General features: G+C 36.3%; 1 protein-coding gene across 4 annotated transcripts in view; it reads left to right on the forward strand.

Annotated features, from left to right (window-relative positions):
* LOC126298936 (filamin-A) overlaps nt 1-24,334 on the forward strand; it is a 496,221-nt gene that overhangs the window by 430,178 nt on the left and 41,709 nt on the right. For all 4 annotated transcript variants that reach the window (XM_049990534.1, XM_049990536.1, XM_049990533.1 and 1 more), the window contains 4 exons: nt 4,678-4,818; nt 5,558-5,686; nt 11,253-11,426; nt 22,195-22,359. In XM_049990534.1, the coding sequence (XP_049846491.1) occupies nt 4,678-4,818; nt 5,558-5,686; nt 11,253-11,426; nt 22,195-22,359 (609 nt within the window). The remainder of the gene's footprint in view (nt 1-4,677; nt 4,819-5,557; nt 5,687-11,252; nt 11,427-22,194; nt 22,360-24,334) is intronic.

Below are 24,334 nucleotides of genomic sequence, written 5' to 3' on the forward strand. Positions count from 1 at the left end.
CACTGGGAATTTTCACGTGCACATAGCACTACAGAATTTCATGGCAGTTCAGAGTCTACGTGACACTGCGTGCTCTTCTGCGACTTGCTAGGTAAGCCAGTTCGCGTGTCGTAGAAATGCAAGGCCATTACACCGTCTAGAGACCACACCTAGTGAAGCATCGTCACAGAATAGGGAGAACAGGGAGCTAGTGATTCAACAGGCTATTCAACGCTGCCGGTCCTCTGATCAAATGGGACCAAGTCGCATGGTGAAGTGTTCGAATACTGGGCTCGAATTAATAGAGTATAGGAGCGCCGATTGAAAGCCAGAGTAATCTAGACGCTAGTCACACGTATACGCAAGCACAGTCTACCTTACTATGTATGATGGAAGGCGCGCATCATTTTCTCCATCCCATCTGACCCACCCACCCCCACCCTCCCACCCCCCTCCCCCGTTTTTCCAGTTACGAATGGTCCGCGGGAACAAAACTGTTTTGTAAGACATGATATACGTTACAATTTTTCTGATTTTTAGCGACATGATTATTCCATGAAATACATGTGTGAGGAAACAGTACTTGCGCTGGGATTACTGTGATTAAATTCACGCCTGACCACACTGATCTAAACTTCCACCTTGTCCCTAAAAGCACTTCATGTGAATAGTAGAATGCTTCCTTGAACAAGGCCACTGACAATTTCCATCCCCATCATTGCCCCCTCTACACTACCACCTAGTCTGTAATGCCCTCGTCATCGAAACATTAAATTTCACTTACTTACTTCCCTTTTGAGAGAAGTGTGGTTGCATTCCTTATATGACCCTCTGACAGTTGTTTCCAGAGTGATGTGTTCAAGACAATGAGACCACTTTCTTTCGTTTGCTGTCCACTGAGTGATCTGTCTGGAATAAATTTTCTGTCTGCAGGTTGTTTGTGCTCTTGGAAAAAGGAAGAGGGAACAAAATGAAACATAAAAAAGCTAACACTGAAAGCATTCTCAAAATATCAATTTCGTGGTCTAACATCAATAGATTGTTTGTACTAAAGCATGGATATCAGATGTATAACTTGTTTCTTAAAGGTTGCCTCGTGCAATATTTAGATTAGCTACTAGGAAAAAATAAATAAATGTGTTAATCTGTGTGTGTCTACAGGTAGAATGGAGACTGGCACTCACAAAAGTCAGTCTCTCTCTCTCTCTCAAATTAATTTGTTTATTGTTAAATGATTTTATGAACGTAAAAGGAGCAACTCGTAGTGCTGGTTTGCGATAATGAAAATGAGAAAAACAGTACTGCCAAGGCTGAAACTGGCCTGCAATTAAGTAAAAGAGAACTAAGAAACATGTTCTTCTTTCTCTTATCTTGATTTACATTTTGACTGGTGGTATACCAGATTCTGAGTGCACACACCATCTTCTAAAACATGCTGAGAACCCCATTTTAAGTGTCACACAACAACAATATTAGAATGCATATTCTTAAACATTGTTGACCAGTAACAATTTAAATTAGATTTTCATGCAGAATATGTATCAATAGAACAAGTAGTTTGCTGCTACACCCTAATATACTTTTGTTCCCCTGATGTTTCTTCTGCTTAAAACTTAGTGCTATTGAAATACAGAACTTGAACACAAACCCTTACCCCTGTCTCTGTCACTCTGTACCATGTACTTGTCACATTGATGATTATATGGCCAAAGTGATTGTATAAATCCTATGCTGTTGGTGAGTGAAGAGGTCGAACCTTACCAAAGGAGACATTGTATAGGGATGAAGCTAATAAAGAAATTTAAAAATCTTTTTAAAATGGTATTTACTGAGGATTATGTTTACGTACATGAAGAATGACTGGGACGGGTTTGCAGTTCACTTGTAGTTATCACCACCTGTGCTTTGACTTATTCTACATAAACATGTATTTTCATACTCCAGCCATCCACTACCAGTTACCCATATCACTGTAGAGTTGACTAGCATCTAGATATCACTATCGGAGGCATTGAAAAACTGCTGAGTTCATATAACTTAATGAGGTCGTCTGTACAGAATTTATAAATCTGTTGTCCCCATTTTCAGCCGCAATTTGCTGTGTTACCCTTGAGCAGAGAGATGTTCACACAGACTGTATAAGACTGCAGATCATATCAGTCTACAGGAATTTCAGAAGATCTGATCCGTTTAACTATCACTCTGCATTACTGTCTTCAACTGCAAGACATCTCATTCACAGATGGAGTCATTTCTGTCATACAAATGCTTGGATTAACAGAGAGTGAGCATACAAAGTGAAATGGCCATAGTGTCTTACCTACGGATAAATCAAATAAATCGCAGGCTCCTGTGTATAACTACAGTTCTGTTTTAATAATGGCACTACATCACAAAAATGAATCATTAACTATTTACAGTGAGTAGTCAAGGGATATCCCACAGCCCCCTACATACCACATCTCTAGGGATCATGGAGAATAATGCCAGATGACACTGGGAAATATAAGGAGAGCTCCACCATTTCGAATTTACAAATGACTGATAACAGAAAAACCATGATTTGTAGACTATAGATATGTGCATAACTGTTTATCAGTGTGATTTCTCTGTGGCAAACTAAGCTGTAAGCCAGCTTCAGACTTTTCTTGACTTATAAACTGCTTTGATTTTTCATGACAACAGCATTTCAACCATTACCGTTAAGCTGTAATTGTGCTTCCTTCATTCCTATTTCAGAAACTGAAAAGAACTGAGAAAATATTTAGCCCATATATGTCCTACAAATTGAAATTTTAAATTTCTTGCATTGAATCACACCACCTCCATTGCCCCCCCTCTTCCCCCCTACCCTCTCTACTCCCCTCCCTTACCTTTCTTCAAAGGCTGTCCAAAACTCTGAAATGTCATTATCATCCTTGAGCCTCCAATTGGGTCTTAATTGTTCACATGTATCGAAATTCAACCTTGTTTTACTGATTACAAAATAAGGAAGTTGTTTGAATGAGTCCTGTGGAGTTATGCATGAGTTTGTAATATTCATTTCTCTGTTGATTATGAAAGGGAATTCCCGTGTTTAACTGCCAGTAGATGGAATTGCCTAATAATCCACTAGAAGTAGAAGTTCTAATGGTGTACTTATGGGAATGAGTTGCATGAACAGAGTATCTGGTTGGAATATAATTTATAGTGTTTTAGGGACCATCTCGATCAGCATATCTGATACACAGGAGCAGCAGTTCTTAATACTGAGGCAATCTAAAATGACAAGGGAGAAGGACGAGCGCACAGAATCACATTTGATTAGTGAAAATGATTATCACAACTTGATTTGTTGTGGATAGATTATAAAGTGATAACTCTGCTTAGACCTGAAGGTTTATATTGCATAACAAAGAGATTTGAATGCATTAGCATCTACTCATCATATGTCATCTTGGGATAGTCAAATCATTTCAGTTGTTTCTAAGAGAATAACTGCACCCTTTTATATGAACAGATTTTGTAAATGCAAGCAGTATAGCTATTTCAGTAGATGTTTCTAAAAAGTTAGAATGAATTTTGAACTATTGTTATGCTTAATGAGAATTCTGCGTTTGCCACTGAGTCCTTGTATGACAGATGCAAATTGTGTGTGTTCCTATATGTTGTGTATTAAAGTGGTCATTATTAACATTTATGTAAACAGAACAGATTGAAATAATTTGCTTTTACTGTTCATTAAGTCTATAATGGTGTGTACAATCATAATAAACAGTAAAATAACTGTGTTTTTAGAGTAAGAAGTGATGAATAGTTGACAAACTGATGAGTTTGTCTAAACTGATGTAAAATAATAATAAAAATTTAAATAGGTTGCCCATTGACCATTTTTCTTTGAGGCCATGTTGAACTGGTCTGAAACATTGCTCATTTTACAAAACACACATGTCATACTTTCATTTAAGTTTTGACAGTTATTAAAATTCAAAATCATAGTAACACACTGTACAAAAAAATGTGTGTACTTGTCCTTTGACGTGATTTGACATTTAATTGCCCCCCCCCCTCCCCCTTAATAAGGGAGCCGATTATGAAAAAGTGAAAATATGTTGTATGGCATCCCAAATTAATGTTTATATCACTTGAAAATTATTAATTGTAATGTGGGCAACAAATAATATGAAGTCAGTGTTTGTAAAAACCATCCAATTTACAAATTTTCAAAATTACTGCCAAAAAGTAGCTATGATTTTCAAAGAACTTTATTTATGGGCAACTGAATCTCTTACACCACCCAGCTGTGTAAGATTTTGTGGTATACAAAGAGTTTTTCAGAGTACCTTGAAGATAAAAAATGCAATGTTGTTAAATTATCACCCTTTGGTACACGTTCAACACCTCCTAGACTAGCCCACCACCAAACAGATCAACCAGTTATCCAGAAGTGACTCTAATATTCATAGTAGTGAGACAGTGCACCTTCCTGTTTGGAAAAATAGAACTAGAAAAATGACTACCTGCACTTACACATATATTATCAGTTCAAAAATAGACATTTCCATCCGCATCTTCATATTTATTAATATTGATAATATTCAAAGAGTGTAAACATTATACCAGAATGTGTGTTTGAGTGGGTGGAATGCTCTTGATGCTAAACTAATGTCTCTCATAACTGCCGCACTTTCATATTGCATGTTAATTTAATGTTCACAGCTGAGATAAAGATGCCGAGTGGAAATATTGACAAGCCCATCATTGAAGACAATCGTGATGGAACAGTGAGCATAAAGTATGATCCACGTGAGGAAGGACTGCATGAGCTTTCTGTGAAGTACAATGGAGAACATGTCCAAGGTAAATCAATATGAAATGAAATAATGAAACTGGAGCAATCTTAATCTAGTACATAAATTTTCTTTGCATCTTAATTTGATGGTGCCTACACAAAAATATCTGTGTTTAAAAGACTTCTTTTCCATTTGTCAATAAATTTAACAGTAATTTTCATGAAAATGCTTTGTAATAGTAACATTGTTTTGATCCACATTTCAACCTGTAGCTGTTTGCTTGTGTTAACTCCATTACTCAAATGTGTGATATTATTTTAATAACACAACAAACAAATTGTAAAATTTGAGGACTGTGAAAATGAAATAAGAAAATTATGAAATTTAATATTGGATATTTAAAATTAAACATCTTAGTCAAGTAAGTCCAAGAGTTCTGGGAATTATGATAAGAGGCCCAGCAATATGGACTTAAAGACAGACAAATGAAACAATGTATCTGGGTTCGTTTGCTTGTCTTTAAAATTAACTTGTATTTGACTGTGGCAGACAAATACATCATTTAATTTATTGAGCAAGGTTTTGGCATTGGATTTGAGACTCATAATCATATGAAACAAGTTTCTGTGTTCTGTTACTTAACATTTTTATGTACATTGTTAACTAAGTTAAACAAACAGCAAAGACTTCACTTGATACCAGTTGCTGGACATGAACCATATGGCCCTTTTCTCCTCCTGTTTTTGTAGTAGTGAGACAAGAGTCACCAGAACAAACGAAAATAATGATATTTTTTTTATCTGCAGGATCACCATTTAAATTCCATGTAGACTCAATTACGAGTGGCTATGTCACGGCATATGGACCAGGACTGACACATGGAGTCAGTGGAGAACCTTCAAATTTCACCATATCAACAAAAGGAGCTGGAGCAGGTAACTCATCTGATAATTTTTCTAAAGTGAAATGGAGAAAATACTAGAATCTACATCAAATAGACACACACATAAGACCATTTCACACATATAGCTTCCTTGTTTCTTATCTTCTTGCCATTGCAATACTTTTATAGTTATGCTGCAAATTTGTTATTGGCACAGAATATTGGAACAGAATCGCCTTGCATTTCAGTGGTGTTTCTATTTCTAAATTTTTGACAGTAGAAATAACTTTATTTAACAGTTTCATTGTACTTCCTGATGATTTTTTTACAATAGAACAAGTAACTAATTTGTATTAGTACTCACTACAATTCAATAATTATTCCATATTGCTCACTTTAATCAGTTTTTTTAGATTACTTACCTCAGGTGGCCTCAACATTGTTTTGTTGTCTAGGCATCCAGCTTTTGTTCTAGTGAAACCTGTACACTTATTGAATTAAAGTAACAGAATTTGAGTCTCTGATTTCACATACTTTTTGAGTAAAGTCGTCACTTCCATAAATTTCCTCTTAACAATATATGTAAATGGCAGAAAACATTACATTATTTCTCAGCTTGGACCTATCCCCTCTTGTAATTTCAAACAATATTGAACTGTCTACTGCAATTATAATTATATGTACTTGGGAATTCCATTACCAAGATGTGTTTATGCCTGCAGTTAGGTCCCAATAACAGCTGTGCAGCAGGACAAGAACTTTGATCCAGAATTCAGCCAGTTGTTGTTGTTCAAATTTGTAGTTTAAATCCTGTTTTTAACAAATCAAATTTTAGTGACTACACGTAATATTGTAACACTCACTTTAGGGCCGTCAGCATTTATTGAACACAAATAAACTTCTTTAACAACAGACTAAAATTGTCTATTAGTTTACAAAACCAAACAGTAATAGTTAGACAGAATCTGATAAAGTCCAAACACTACTATTTTGTACATGTTTATATTTGCGGTGTCTTTCCTTCTGGACATGTCTGAAAGAGCAGACATGACACATATAAATAAGTACATATAGGGGCGAAATGATATCTTCTGTGTGGACGCATATCTTTATCCAAACCATTGCAGTACTCAGCTGAATAGCTGTGAACAAATAGGGGATAATTGACAGAGAACACTAGATCTGCATTTGGACTAGATGGGAGGCATGCTCAGATGGACTAGACAGTTCAAGCAACTATTCTAGAGAAGTGGCCCGGCACAGATTTTCACATGTCACCATTGCATTTAATGCATGTATGTATGCAGCTGGGATGTGAAAAATTTCTTTCATCCTACTATTTTAATATGCATGTGTTAGGCATGGCAGTTGTGGAAACCACACATTTGTAAGTTGAGGCACTATGCAACACAACTATAAAGAGCATTAGTAGTAATTATTCACTCGTAGAGATGTAAAGTGAGGAAACAGCAGCTGAGAGAGTCCACCACTGAGCAAGCTTATCTTTGCCCTTTTGGGTATTTCAAGTCACCAGACTGCGATATTGGTGGTGTTCACATCACAGGGGCCTTTGCCGCATGTGGACGGTGTTGCTCATACTGATTCATTCGTATTTCCCATTTGCATGTCTGCCAGAGTTACTAAAAATACTTTAGATGTAAACATTAGCTCTGAAATACCTAAAATTATTTGGCCCCTAAGATGACCAGCTCATATGACATAATGCTCTTTGATCGAGCTTGTGAGACACGAAGGTGATAGAGACTCTGGTCAAATTCAAGTGGCAAACTAATGACCATCAGTTGTTAAATCAGTCAGCATGAGTGTGTTTTAAGGCAGTTTCTCATGCTTCTTTTGGCAAATGCTGGGCAGGTCCCCACATTCACCTCAGAGTATACGATACAAAAACGACAATAACATGATATCACACAGAACTAAGTTAATGCTATTCAGACAGATGACACACAGGACTTACATCACTTAGGTTACTTTGACAAATGTGGTGTCAGGAAGGGAATCCAGCCACAAAGTTAAATCATAGAATAAGATTTGCTGAATCCTGAAAAAGTGAGCCCCATATTAAATGGGATAAATGCTACAAAAAAAGTTGCAGAATGTATATGTAGGCATATATAATGCAGTTTGTGTTCTAAGTAAGTCTGCTGTTCAGTGGTTGAATTAGTATGTATGTGCTATATGTTTATATCATTCGTTGAATAGCAACAGACTTACTGATGCTATAAATCAATATTTTGTCAGACTTCGCTATGAAACTGAGTAAAAGACCTGGTGTTATTGTTTGCCTTTACTCCATGGCCTTGGCATTAATTCACATTTTGTTCAGATACTTCTAGCAGAGCAGGACAGCATGAATGTTGGTTAAATTTATATCACACCAAGTCTCACCTCTCCCAGATGAGGAGGAGGAAAAAGAAAACTTGAGAACTTACTGTAGCTGGTTCAGGACAATTTACTTATAAATAATCAGTGAAATATAATACATGAAGTAGAGTAGTTCCCGTAATGAACAGTCTTTGGTGATGTGATTGAGTCATCTACTTGATGGTCAACTTTTTTCCTATCTTGTTTATTGATAAGTGAAAAAATATATTTGATATAACTACAACTGAAAGTAGTAAGGTTTTGCTTGCTTCAACACCTTGTTATCAATATCAACTGCTTCTGCTCATGGTTTTGAGTACTCCTTCACTTACGTTTAACAAAAAAAAAAAAAAAAAAAAATCAATACTCCAACTATTTGATTTAATAAATTGAACTGACATTACATGTGAAATGCTTATGCTTATTTTTGCATACCACTTGTTCCCCAAGTTATGGTTCATAATGCAGTAAAGTAATATGGTTTCAAATGTAAATGTTTTATTTTATACAAAGCTCTCGCATTATTACCATAACTTTTCCTCAGCTCTTTATATTATTTTTTAAAATCAAGTCTCACCTTACCTCTCAAGAAGAAGACTATAATTATAAAATATTAGTCCTTCATGGATATTTAACAGCTTATAATATACTATCACTCTTTATCAAGATGCACTTAAATATCATTTTCTCTTGAGAAACCCCTCGCATTATGTGCAAATCCTTAAACAATCTCTATATATTTCCTTCGTCTACAAACTTTTTATCAAATGATAATAAAGACTGACTGACTGATTGATACACTATTATTAGGGTTACAATAAAAGCAGTCTGAAGATGCAGATAACAAACATAACTTAAGGAGTTTCAGCTAACATCTCCTTCTTGCTTGCAAATGATTTGCAGAATCTTCACGTGACTTTACAACTTGAAAGTTCAAAACTTAGCTGTTCTCAAATGCCAAAGACATCCAAAAGTAGCATAAGCCATTCAGGAAACAACCCCTTTGCAAGGAAGGTAATATGCCAGAAACTGATAAAAAGTGAAGTACCTAGAGTTGCCACTGTATGTCGTGTATTAGTCAATTTCCTCCTCCTGCCCCCCTTCTCTCGTACCAATTCCCCCTCACCATGTCTCTGTTTATCTGCTCCACCCCCTTCTCTTTCCACATTATCACCCCCAGCCTCAGTAGGAGGTTGGTGCTTCTTACCCCCAATCTACTTCATTCCAGATGTTAAGTAATATGTGTACCAAGTTAGGTTGAAATAGATCCAGGGATTTAGGAGGCGATTTTTCATCTGTGTACATACACATCAAATATATTAATATATTTACCACACATTTGTACATTTTTACATGTATCTCTAGCGAAGTTTGCCTTGCAATTCTCTCTCTCTCTCTCTCTCTCTCTCTCTCTCTCTCTCTCTCTCTCTCTCTCTCTCTCTCTCTCTCTCTCTCTCTAGTTAGAAGAAGTAATAATTTTTTTCCTTTAATCATTTTGTGTGTGTGTGTGTGGGGGGGGGGGGGGGGGGGGGGGGTTGCAGTGAGAAAATAACTTGTGAAAGTTCGAAATTACATGTTAAGTTTGTTGCAAGTCATTAAGTGCCCTCTTTCTCAAAGTCTGGCTATTTGTGCATTGTGAACTACACCTCTCTTTCACCCCCTCCCTCACCACTTTTAGAGGTAGGTGGTTCTTACGTCCAAAGTGGTTCTTCCCCAGACTTACCTCTTCTTGAAGACGCTGGAAAAGATCATGTACTGGTATGCCAGAAACATAAAATAACTTTCTCAAAGTAAGATACTTAATCAGTCTTAATTTGTATTTCAAAAGGGTTTCTGCACTGAACATGCCATTTTCTGTAACTTGTCAAAAGCATTTGATTGTGTAGTTCTCAGTATTCTCCTGTATAAACTCAAATAATATGGTACCAGCGATATTATTGGTAAGTGGTTTTCGTTCTAACTAAAAGGTTGTGGAGTTTGCATTAAGAAAGGTTGGGAGTGTATACAATGAAACAGCATCTTTAAAATGAGTACTGGTAATCACTGCAAATTTTCCATAGGGATCAATATTGGGTCTGTGTTTTTCGTGATTTTTCATGATATATCCAAGAAATAGAATAGAACTTTACTGAAAATGCAAGCATTATAATTAAGCCAATTTTAGAATGGAATTTCTTGAAAATTAATAAATGGCCATTACAAATAGACTGTCACTGAATTTAGCTAAAATGCAATAAATTCAATTCTGTACTATGCAAGACCAGACCACACCTTTAGGAACTATGCGTGGGGATATTTCAATTAATGAAACACTATATTCTAAATTATTACGTGTGTACATTGACAAAAACCCAAACTGGAAGACACGCATTGCAGATCTTAAACATCTAAGCTCTGCAACTTCTGCCTTCTGGATAATAATAAGTTTTGGAGATGAAAATATCAGAAAGTAGACATGTGTTTTGATTTAATGATATAATATGTGATGTTCACTGTAAAAGCTCCCATAGACCCCTCTTTAAACAGTAAATTTTGTTGTAGAAAAGTTCTTGTCGAATATAAATCCTTCAGGATTAAAGGAGACTCTGAATACTTCAGGATTAAAGGAGACAACTCGCCAAAAAACAATAAATGTTCTAGGAAAGTTGTTGTAGATGCTCTTTGGTGAGTTGTCTCCTTTAACCCTGAAGTATTCAGAGTACATTTCCTCACATAGGTTTTTTGTCAACAATGAATCACAGTTTGAAAACACCACCACCTTTCTTCAGTATAATACTACAAGAAGGAGAAATGATTTACATTGTCATTCACTCAGCCTTATTGTGACAGCCTTATGAATATTTGACCACCTACAAAGTGATGTACAAATTAAAGAGATAATAAAACTAACTTCAAACCAAGATGGAACACAGTTACATAAAAATCTCTGTATGACTGGAGCCCACAGGGATACCATCTATGTACGCAGATGAGTTGCTGTAGTATTTAGAAAATAGGAAAAAAATACGGACAGAAATAGACTTGTAGATAGATTGAGTTGTGCCTGGATAGCTGAGAGTCTCATTTAAGTCCTGGTCAGTTCAGTTTTCATCTGTCAGGAGATTTCACACCTGGGTAGCAGTTTTACCATTGCCACTCAAATTACCATACACCTTACAGTTTACTCTTTAATGTTAGTGGTGTGGTTTTAAGATTCTATATCACAGAGATTATCATCATAATCAATATTGTTTCAGGTGGACTATCATTGGCCGTTGAAGGACCAAGCAAGGCAGAAATCAGCTGTCATGATAATAAGGATGGCACAGTTTCTGTTTCTTATCTTCCAACCGCGCCTGGTGAATATAAAATTTCAGTCAAGTTTGGAGAGAAGCACATAAAAGGGAGCCCTTATAATGCAAAGATCACAGGTACTGTAGCACATAGTTTATATAGATATTATTCATAAAAGTTCTTGTTACCATATTTAACTGGCTTTTAACTTTTATCGTGTGTAGACAGCTAATAGTGCTCTCTGTAGTCCATAAAGTCCCTCTCCCTCTCCCTCCACCCCCTTTCCACCTATATTTTTGCTCATTAAAATTGCAAAAACGGCAAGGATAGAAAATAATGAAAATTCACTTATTATGTGTGTAAAGTGTAGTAGGAAATAGACAAAATAAAATTTGTACCCCTTTTGGGGGTATACATGGTGCAACATTTAGTACACAGAGTTGCCATCTCTCCAGACTATAACTGAACTAACTGAGCTGGGTATAAATTTGAACTGAGTGAGGAGGACATAAAGGCCAGTTATTCTGTGCTGCTTCAGCCTTATTGGAGAGTTTAGCAGTCACAGTGGTTAGTGAGTGGTGGTGAGCCAGTTTTTCAGCAACCTATCTCCAGATGTTTTCACAGTGTGAGAGGCATGGAGAAAATTGTAGCCAGGACAACAGTCACATGTTCTGTATTGAGACATGTCAGGACAGCATGGGCAACCCTCCTGAAACTATTTATTTCATATTCATGTGACAGCCATAGGATCCCAACTGCTGTGAGCAGTAATGTTGCAGAATGATAAACTGTAGTTTTTGATAGACCATTATCTTACTGATGCTGAGACCTGATGTGCTAGCTAGTACATGTTTATCCTCCCTGTGTGAGGCATAGCATGATATTCTCACAAATAACCAACCAACACCCAAATTTCTGGATACGAATCTCATCTTACAATCGTCCCCTTATGACATTCATTTGCCTATCCAGCCATGTAGTAAATTCCACACTACTTAACTTCTGTTGTATGCCATCTTAAAGGTACTATAGTTCTGGATTTTACGTGAATTTCTGTATTCTGGTGCCAAATATTTCTAACATCTTTATTGGCAACCTCCAGCAATAAATAAGATCTAAAAGGTGTGCCACATATATTTGTACTATAAATTAATTGCTGTTAATATTTCAAGGACTATCTATTATCTACAGGGTGTGACAGAACTGACTAAGCAGTTTTAAGGAGCAATAAAAAGTAAATCTGGATGTATAGAGAAAAAATGTTTTTATTTTATAAATTAGTACAATATACCATTTGCATTCATTTAGTTTTGAAAATAATGTCCTCAAGATGGCAGCCGTTAGCATCAATACATTGTTGTAGACGAACCATGAAGTTTTGAGCAGCTCTTGCACACACATCGCGAGATATGGCATTCACTTCATCAATAATCTGCTCTTTTAACTCTGATACAGTGTGGGGGTGGCTCTTGAAAACCTTTTTCTTCAGATATCCGTAAATAAAGTAGTCACAAACTCTGAAATCTGGTGACCGTCCAGGGCACCCAACATCACCTCTCAAAGAGACGAGGCATCCCGGAAACATTTCTGTCAAAACATCAAGTGAAATTCGAGCTGTTTGAGCAGTAGCTCCATCATATTGAAACCACAAGTCCCCCAGTCCTTGTTCTTCAACAATCTCTTCCATTCTGGGATGCAGAAAATTTTGCAACATTGAAACATCACATGTGGAATTCACTATCAAGGTCGCTCTTTCCTCCTCAAAAAAGTAAGGACCTATGATGCCAGATTTTAATATGGCACACCACACTATCACTTTAGGAGAATGTTGTGGGTTCCAGGACCGAATTGTGTTTGCATTAGGAATGGCATTGTTGAGTGGAATGTTGAACTGTCGCCGAAAAACTCATTGTGTAGCGATCACAGATCTTCTGTTTTCATAATAAGGGAGAACGGCAAAACCACAATGTGCACCTGTCCAGACCATGTTGGCTATTGAAATGGGGTCAATGATTGAACAAAGGCAGACCATGCGCAGCTGCCTAGCCCTACCACAGCCCCAGCAGTAATCGATAGAAACTCGTTAGTCGGTTCTGCCGCACCCTGTACTAATATTCTTGTGTGGATCATCAGGAGCATAATAGAAAAATTGTGGAATAGTAAGTGCAACATTAAGTGAATTACAGAAATCAAGGAAGATATGGATGAGCTACAGATTACATTGGAAGACCTAAGAAACAAAACTGACAAAATCAGGAAACACACACAAACAAACCAAAATGCAAATGAGAATCAACAAACAGACAATGGGAAGGGTGATTTCCAATGAAGAAAGAAGGATGAGATCCAAGAGAATGAAGTAGTACTCGGCTGACAGGAAACTGAAAAATTATTTGTATAAAGTTGGTTAGAGTGGTCCAATGAAGGCCATAAAATGTAAATAATAATAATAATCATAATCATAATCATAATCATAATCATAATCTTGTGTAAATTTTACACACAAATTACAAGATACAGTCGTATGATCTGCAGCTGATACAAACTAGTTTTTCCATGTAGTAATTAAGATTATTATTATTATTTGTAACCATTTTAAATATGAAAAGAGTAAAGCATATGCCTTTAATTTTAGTTAAGTAGTCTACTATAAGTGATAGTAATAAGTGTATCTTGCAGACACTTCTGTAAAGAACAGTTCTCCTTACTGATTGTTTTTCTTGATTCATTTTACACTCCTCATAGTTATCTTTCTTGATGCAGTGTAAAAGTATGGCTTTAGAATAAAGTGTTTCACTATCATAATGGATCATTCCACGTCAAAGGGACCAATATTAAAAAAAAAAAAAAAAAAAAAAAAAAAAAAAAAAAAAAAAAAAAAAAAAAAAAAAGTGTCTCAATGTGACCATCTCAAAATCTAATGAAATTAAGTGTGAAGATTCTACTTGGTATTTCAGTCCAGTACCTTCAGTGGTTCAATTTTTAGGGGCTTATAAAGAGAGGCTATTCACCTTCGCATCATATATGAAGGTGCAAATGTGTCAAGTTTGCTAGGCTTTTTTAAAAGTTCTAGCACACATTTGGTCATTTGCTTTACCATACATAGACATGAATTACACCATGGCAAAATGTGTGATTTAACCACACCTATATATAGATACAAGTTTCTAAAATGGTTAAAAAATTTGTCATGCTATTCTGAGAGCCAAGGTTTGGCCGACCACTGCTACTTTTCATATGAACCAATCGCACCAAAACTTCAGGAGGTTATTCCTGCCTATGATGTCTATATACGGATCAAATACCTATGATGTCTATATATGGATCAAATTTAACAAACATTGGATGCTTAGAAGAAAATATATGCATCTGCAAAGTCGGCCAAAATTTTCTACATGCAAATTTTTTTAAGGGGGGGGGGGGGGGGGGGGAGGCAATATCTCAATTGTGTGTTGTTCAATTCTCTTTCTCTTGTCATAGCTGGAAAGAGCATGCTTTAAGATTTCAAAGCTATATTGTTTAATTTCTGCATCTTGCATATTGATGAGTAAGGATACCTATTCAAAAGTAGGGAAAATGGGTTATTAATAAATATAAAAAGTTAATACAATTTGAAGTTGTAAATAAAAAAATGTGTAATTGTAATGGCTTTTAATGTATAGGACTTGCCTGTGGTTTAAGGAATGTAACTGTGTTAATAAGAAGTGTTTTTAAATTATTTTACAGTATAGAATATAAAATAATAAAACCTGAGAAAATGCTCTTAAGATTATAAAATCTAGAAAGTCATAATGGAATACTATGTTGCTTTAGAGTCTTTTAGCCCTACATAGCAAGGTGGTGCATATATGCCCTGTCATTTAGTTTCCATCAGCATTACAAAGCATCAGTAGTTTTTAAGGCTCTATCCTCGCCTTTGTGATATATTGCTGAATCACCACTTTCAGTAGTTGCTTTCATTATTGGCAATTTTCACTGTGTCAGTCTTGTGTGTGGTATAATCTCTGGCATTGACATCGTAAATCTGTTTTGAGTACTGAGTGCTTGAATAATCAATCATCATTGTTGTTGCTGAAGGTTAACACTAAAACAATTCGTTTTGATGGCTCAATTTCTAGATTTTGGCCCAGTTTCTATATTTCATATACAAACAAGACTGAGTCTTCTGGGGTTCAAACCTGGATATTCATGAGCTTTCAAAATTGCTCGTTATAACTTAATAAATTGTTGTATAAAATGAACCAAGAGTCACCTTCACCCAATTACTTTGGTGGATCAGATGGAACTGATTGTCGTAAGTCATCACCATTCTATTATAACAAAAGTTAACTACAATCAGTCAAGGAAATGTTACCAATGGACAGGAAGCTTCTATGACATAGGTCTGGTCTTGATTTTACTGAAGATGTCGAAATCTGTTCATAACATAATGCCTTGTTGATGACAAAATTTTAGTGCCTGCAGAAGACTTGCTGCAACCCATTTGGTAAAGAAAAACACGTAACCGAGAAGACTTTAACAGCAGTAACCATTGGAATGTCTGATAGGTTGAAGTTAATGACTAATGAAGTTTTTAAATATGGTCAGAAAATTTGTACCAAATGTAGAAACGAAGTGGCCCAAAAATAATTGTCCCACCAGGATAAGCAAGAATCACCATCCACTGAAGACATGGATGTTGTTGATGCTTGCTTTACTGCTAATACTTCATTATCATCAGTTGAAGACTCACCATTACAGCTTCAATGGATCAGCAAAAGCAGTTGAATGAGATACATAAAGCACAAAGTTCTGAAAGCCCAAGGCAGCATTGCTAAGGTAATTGCCACAGCTGCTACTGTGAGCCAAGTAGATATTGCTCAAATGCAAATGGAAGAGTGCTAAAAATATAAAGATATGAATATCTTAATTGAAGAACTTAAGATTTAAGAAACTTCCTGGCAGATTAAAACTGTGTGCCCGACCGAGACTCGAACTCGGGACCTTTGCCTTTCGCGGGCAAGTGCTCTGGCACACAGTTTTAATCTGCCAGGAAGTTTCATATCAGCGCACACTCCGCTGCAGAGTGAAAATCTCATTCTTAAGATTTAAGCTTCAGGCTTAAAGTTCAAATTTTGACCCTGGCCCTAAATAGCTGGACTATTCAAAAAATGGCTAAAGAATTTGCTGTTTCGACTAAAATGGAAAATAAGTCTAGGAAACTAAAGATGGAAGATGGGATTTTAGCAGCACCTGCAGACCGAAAAAGGAAAAAGCTCAACGATGAACTAAACCAAAATGCCCTCACTTTTTTTTTTTTTGTTTACGGCCAGACAAAAAGGACTGTGTTGTAGTAAGAGTAAATAGGAAAAAGATTCACAAGCAGGAACACCTGCTCCTTTGAAACCTGAAAGAAATGTTCATTGTGTATTGTAAGCAGTATGAAAATCAACTGAGCTTCTCAATATTTTTTGTGCTCAGCTCAAAATGATGCACTACATTGGTGCTTCTGGATGACATTCAGTATGTGTATGTGCAGTTCATCAAAATGTCAAATTAATGTTGGCTTCAGGAAAATGGTGTGAAGAATATCCAGAAAAACTACAACTAGAGGTTTTTCTTGAAGACGCTTTGAAAGTCTATGACCCTGAAGAAACAATGTAATATCACAGCAATGGGTATACACACACACACACACACACACACACACACACACACACACACACACACACACACACACACACACACACCCACACACACACCTCCATTGTGATACCACTGCTCTCTATGCCTATCAAATGAAGTTAATAGCATATTTAAAGACAAACATTGTGAACATTTATTACTTTAGTGATGGTTTAGTTGCTCAATATAAGAATCACAAAAATTTCAACAATTTACGTCTGCTCAAAGTGATTTTTGGCATCCCTGCTGATTTTTTATTTTTATTTTTTCATTTTTTTAAAAAACAAGCAAAGGCAAATCACGTTGTTATGACATTGTGGGAACAGCAAAAAGACTATCAGCCTGTGCTAGTTTGCAGAGTCCCTTAGACAACCAGATATTGACTTCATATGATTCATTCAAATTCTGTGATGATAGTATTCCAGGCATAAACTTTTTTTATATACCAAAATAAGATTTTGAAAACATTCCACCTTATCATGATGCAAGGTTTGTCATGGTACATAAAATATCTGGAACAAGAGAAAAACATCAGTTTAAGCCAATTAATTGTAATAAGCTCAGAGTAAGCAGAGTTTCCAATGATGCTACAGCATCCACAGTTAATGCCTCTGAAGCAGATGAAGAAATTGCAGCAGCCTCAATTGTGAGTTTAAAACCAGGACAGTATGTTGTTTTTATTAATGACAATTGTTGGTGGGTTGGAAAAGGGTGTGAAATTTCACATGAACAACAAGGTGTCCTCCCCAGCTTGATGCACCCACGTTTTGCTCATTCCTTCCACTGGCCAACTGCTAAAGACACCTGCTGTATTCCTGAGCAACATATTTTCATGACTTTAGAAGCTCCACCACCACCATCATGATCATCATCATCATCATCATCATCAGGAAGACAATACAGATTTCCTCAATCTGTCCATTGCAAAATTGTAAAATTATTTAACCAAATCTGGAACTGGCTATTAAGTGTTTTTGTTTTGCAAGTTTGCTGTGTTGTGAATTATGCTTGTTTTATGGCATATGTTAAAATAATGTTCGAAACTTATTTATATACTTAAAAAATTTAATTGTGGGACTTAATGAGCAAAACATTATACTTTTCAATCTTCTTGAAGTGCTAAAATAATAACTTTTGAAACATCAATATGCAAGATCCAGAAATTAAACAGTATAGCTTTGAAAGCTTAAATCATGCTCTTTCCAGCTGTGGCAAGAGAAAGAGAATTGAACAAAACACAGTTGAGATATTGCCCCCCCCCCCCCCCCCCAAAAAAAAAATACTCAAAAATTTACACATAGAAAATTTAATCCGACTTTGCAGGTGCATATATTTTCTTCTAGGCATCCAATGTTAATTAAATTTGATACATGTATAGACATTCTAGGTAGGAATAACCCTCTGAAGTTTTGTTGTGATTGGTTCATATGAAAAGCAGCAGTGGTCGGTCAAACATCGGCTACCAGAATAGCACGACGAATTTCTTGACCACTTTAGAGGCTTGTACCTATATATAGGTGTGGCTGAATCACAAATTTTTGCTGTGGTGTGCTTCAACATAAAAAGTTGTCTATGTATGGTAAAGCAAATGACCAAATGTGTGCTAGAACTTTTAAGAAAGCGTAGCAAACTTGACACATTTGCACCTTTGTATATGATGCGAAGATGTGTAGCCTCTCTTTAAAAGCCCCTAAAAATTCAATCATTGAAGATACTGAATTGAAATTTGGTATATGACCATCAAATACCATACAGAACCTTCACAGCAAATTTCATTAGATTTGGAGATGGTCGAGTGGGAACCTCTGGTCCCCTTGCCTTGGAATGACCCCAATGTTATTGAAAATGTTAAAAATAAATAAGGAACCACACCCTTGTGGTATTCATTCAAGGCTTTACATTTAGTATATAGTGAAGTTCTGCACATTTTTAGTTTGAATTTATTATGGATCTTTCAGGAATCATCAATGATGTAAACCATACAGTAAAACCCCCCCTTTTACACTTTTCAGCGTACTGACAGAAAAGAAAGGTATAAAATATAGGATATCACAGGAAACCCAAGTGAAAATTAATAAATTACTCTTACTGCATTCTCTTTATATTGTTCTAAATATGAAATTGATACCATTTAACTTTTGCTTTTGGAAAAAAACCTGAAATAATTGTTTTTATTTCTTTCCAACAGTTATTAGCTCTACTCTTTTGTGAAACCACATTAAAAAGATATTTGTGCTCTAATGTGAGACTTTTTATTGGTATCATTTTAAATTACAGTAAATGAAGCTTGTAACACAATATTTGTTAAAACACTAAAGTTTGCAGTCTACATAAATGGAAACAATGGGCACGAAATCTGCAGTTTATTGCCAACAAGATCACATACTTCAGACCATCCTGGGAGAGGAGTAGTGCAGAAATTGCCATCATGTTATGGAGCATCTTGAGGACTCATGTTTTGTCTGACATAAGGTCACACCAACCTAAGACTGTGTTCCTAGTATGGATTAGCATATTTCACACAGAAGTAACGATTCGTGAAAGCTCATTATAGAGATGGCTGTCTCCAAAAGCTGTGTTTATTTGTATAAATGACTGTGAAATTAATTTAAAGCTGTTGTAGTAAAACACAGTGAGCAGAAGGAAGGTTGTTACTAGAGTCAGTACTGTTATATCACGATTATCATTAAGGCAGTGACTCAGCATATTTCCCACCCTTATGAACACTGTGAATGTATAATACAGGCAGCTCTGGTCCAACACCCTGACAGTGAAAATCTTGCCTAATTTTGGTAATGTTATGTTACACTATCAGCAACTTTGCTTATAGTCTGTACTTCCTGCTTTGTTCCAAGGCTGACCTTTAGCAGGAATATAGTACACTCTTTTGCAGAAATCTCTGTTAAAATCAATGTGAAAGGTTGGGATAACACCAAAAGCAAACTTAGTGTGGGAAATGTGTAACACAGAATTATTAATGATGGGAAACTATTGCATTGAAAGAATAAGACTTCTGTTGGGACTGACAAAAATGACTGTAAAAATTGGGAAAACGTAAAATATGGAAATGTAAATACAGGGGTTTTACTGTAGCTTGTTGTTTTTGCTTAAGTCATCCTACCAATTATGGGTACACATAAATAGGTGGACGGCATAATCATAAATTTCTGAAGATGTTTGGTACTATCACTCTTTAAAATGATAATACAGATGTTAACATAAAAAACTTTCAACATGTGTGGTGGGCTCACTTTTGTAAGTTGTAGAACTGAGTATGTTATCTTAAATAGTAAGTGTTCATCAGACACGAATGTGATGCTAGTAATTCCTCAAGGAAGTATGGCAGACCCACTCTTATCTAAGTAGCACATATGGTGCGATCACAAAACGTGGTGAATGATTTTATCAGAAACAAAATAAGCTTGTATGGAATTTTATTTAATCTCCTTTAAAGTACTGTCTTTGCAAAAATTGCACTTATCCTAATGTGGAGTCAGTGACAGGAAGCATTTCTGGACGGCTCAGTTTGGAAGAATGTTCAGCTGCTCTGTTATGACCCTCTCAATGTCACAAATGGTGGCAATATGTTTTTCTTTAAGCACAGTTTTAAATCGTGTGAAGAGCCAGAAGTCGCACTGTGCTAAACCTGGTAAGCAAGGTGGATGAGGTCAGAGAACAACACTTCAGGCAAAAACCGTGAATAAAAAGGTGTTGCATGGCACATTTTTATTATGAAGCAGGAAGTTAGTGGCCCATTTTTTGTGGTCTTTTTCTTCGTACATCATTTTACAAACATTGCAGTACACCTTTGTAAAATTCGGCATTTACATTTATTCCACTTAGAATGAACTCTGATCACACTGTGCCCTGATTATGGGGGGTGGGGGAATATTATATTAAGTTTTCGACTGACGTGCCTTTTAAGAGTGAATAGAGTCACTGGTTATCCATAGTGAACTCTGAATTTTTTACTCAGGATCATAGTGATAGGCCCAAGTTTCATCTCAAATTACAATTTTGGACATGAATTCCAGATCTGAATGAAGACTGTCCTTCAGCTCCATGCAAACTGACACACAATTTCCCTTCTGTTTGTCACTCAAAAATCTTAACTAACCGAGCGAGGTGGCGCAGTGGTTAGCACACTGGACTCGCATTCGGGAGGACGACGGTTCAATCCCGTCTCCAGCCATCCTGCTTTAGGTTTTCCGTGATTTCCCTAAATCGTTTCAGGCAAATGCCAGGATGGTTCCTTTGAAAGGGCATGGCCGATTTCCTTCCCAATCCTTCCCTAACCCAAGCTTGTGCTCCGCCTCTAATGACCTTGTTGTCGACGGGACGTTAAACACTAACCACGACCACCACCATCTTAACTAATGGTAGTACCTCTGACAGCAACTGATTAGAAACATCTCCCCTGAGACCATTGCAAACATATTCATTCTTCGGATTTTTAATTCTTCTTATTCATAAACTTGCTTCTTAACATCAAATATTGGATAGTGGTGCATGTTATGGTTGTTGGACATCTTAGTTGAATATTGTCAATGTTGAATCAGTGAATAAAAATTGTGGACACAGTCTAAGAATACCATAATAATGAACATTTGACCACATGATCATATCTGTCTGCTTTTAACCTGTCTCCAGTCTGACAAGGGTTTCCAATTGGAGTTTTTCCAATGATATTGACCCTGTTGGGCCAAGTTGGCTATTAAAGCCATCTTTCAAAGTTGTCACTCTCATAACACCAATTGCATCCTGCCCTTAAACAAATAGTTATCTGTCAACTGCGGATGACTTGAATGGATTACAATGCTACCTGTTTAAGATGGTTTTGTGCTACACGACTGTGATAACATGCTTAACTCTTGTCAGTCACTTTGTGATCTCCTGAATTGGTACAGTTGCAAATTTTCCTAACATAAGCGGATAGTTACCCCTATGCTTTGAGAATGAATGATTAATCTATTATTTGTGTAATTCCTTGCTGTACTGCAAAATATTTGTCAATCCAGAATAATTTGTCCGATTCATAAGTCCTTGAAATTAGTTTAATAACAATCTCTGTTTTTATTAGAATCTGTAATATGACAGTCTCAATTTTTTTCTGTTGAAATTTTATGACAACAGTGTCATTATACTTACATGACTTAAATGACAGAGAAATGGGTGTAATCTGTACTGTACTTGTTTGGATATGTTAATTTTTGAGAGATTTCTTTTTATTTTTGCACACAGGTGAAGGTAGGAAAAGGAATCAGATTTCTGTAGGTTCGTGCAGTGAAGTGTCCTTCCCAGGTAAGGTGACTGATGCTGACATCCGATCTTTGAATGCTTCAATTCAAGCACCAAGTGGCCTTGAAGAGCCTTGCTTCTTGAAAAGACTGCCAAATGATAATATCGGTAAGTGCCTCTGAAACTATAATGTCATTTCTGATGTTAAATGACATTTGTCAATTAAATATACATTTTACTGAGTACTTGAATTAAATTTTTTTAATTATCATATGTACATTAAGCTAGATCAAACAATGGAAAGTCGTGGTCAGAATATCAACAGCATTGTGAAAAGGATAGATTGCTACTCACTGTAAAGATGACACACTAAGTTGCAGTTTAAGCTAGACTACTTAAATTTCAAATGTGTAAGTACTTTAAAAAGTATGACAACTCATGGTGATTTCATGTGGAGAGGGTATCTACAAACTGATTTTTTCCCTTCTAAGACATATTCAAAAAGGATCCTTTCAGTGACAAATATCTCAAGGGAGCTGTGTCTCATAGTCTCAATTTTTGAATCCAAATGCAGCCAGTGGACTAAATTAATGGAAGAGCTGGATTTGGGAAGAAACAGCTACAGTGCCTGGATGTTACTTAGACACCTCTGTGATGACAAAACTAAGACCTCAATACATAGCAACATTTCCACAAATGAAATTGCAGGTCCACTTGTGAGCAGCATGATCTGATCAGAGTACTGAATAAAAGCAAAAAAGCAAAACTATGGAGAAAAGCAGAGTCCTTGAACTATTCAAGCCATGCAAGAACACAAGTGATACCAACAACTACAAGGACTTTGTTGTGTCGTTTATACAAGATCTTAGGATGAATGTTTTTGAATTGAGCATCTGACGGTGTAGACTCATTGCTAATACCAGAACAAGAACACTTTTGACCAGGAAGAGGTACTTCCCAATTACTGCACCTCTTCAGTGTGCTAGCTTTTATTGACTTGATATGGGCCTACAACACAGTGCCTTGCTGTACACCCCTCAGTAAAGTCTATAGAGTGACAAACAACTCATTCAAATGATTTAGTGCTTTCTGAAGAATAGACATTTTTTCATTGAAATGAACTAGTTTCTATAGTCTGTAATATCTACACTATTGATAAGCTGTGCCCACAAGATGCAAAGAGGTTTTTTTGTAAACATGATGTTGCCCTATCTGCTTGAAAGGCAATGCTTGAAGGTGCTAAAGGTAGGTTCAAATCCAGAGGAGTTTTGCAGATTGTTTTCTTACTCTCAAAAGAATCATGTAAATCAGTACACAGCTTTGCTCCAAAATATCCAGGAGTAACTCTTGACTGATCACCCACCAAAAGGAAGATATCAGTAAGGCACAATATTCTCTGGAAATTATCTGGAACAACCTGGGGGCCACATCCTCACATCTTGAGATCTTCACCCACAGCTCTTTGTTATTCAGCTGCAGAATACACCTGTCCCATTTGTTGCAGATCTAACCAAGTAAATCAAGTACATGTTACCTTAAATGAAATCCAGACTCATTACAGCAGATGTCTACTATGAGAGTGCATCCAGACTGGAGAAATCTAAGACACTGAATTTGGGGACCTATTCTTTATAAGGGTATCAGTTGGCAAACCCAGAGGCCAAAGTTAAGAAAGAGCTTCCTTCATGTGACAGAAAGCCTCATTTAACCATCTTCATACATCAGACAAAATACATGGCATTCCTGATCCAGCCACCTTGCAGTATGAATGATACCTTCTGATAACTTCCCTTCAAGTCACAAGAAAAGTTGGTCCATATGGAAGATGATAAACAGGCTGCACCCTGGCATTGGCAGAATGAAGATAAAATTGAGAAAATGGGGATTTTTGTGCAACTTCTCATTATGTGAGAGTGGTGAAGAACAGACAAGAAACCACCTCGTCCGCAAACTGTGCACAAGTACATACTCTCTGCAGAATATGACTGATGTCACCAAGGACGCATGTGAATTACCTACATACTGCTCACACTATAAGCAATATGTATTTGTGTAGCATATAATTAACTGATGCCATTACCTGTTAGCAGAAATGTTAATACTTCTGGTATCAATTTGTTTGGAGTATTTTTGTTAATGTTTG

This window comes from Schistocerca gregaria, chromosome X (assembly GCF_023897955.1).
Source record: "Schistocerca gregaria isolate iqSchGreg1 chromosome X, iqSchGreg1.2, whole genome shotgun sequence".
NCBI classification, from domain to species: domain Eukaryota; kingdom Metazoa; phylum Arthropoda; class Insecta; order Orthoptera; family Acrididae; genus Schistocerca; species Schistocerca gregaria.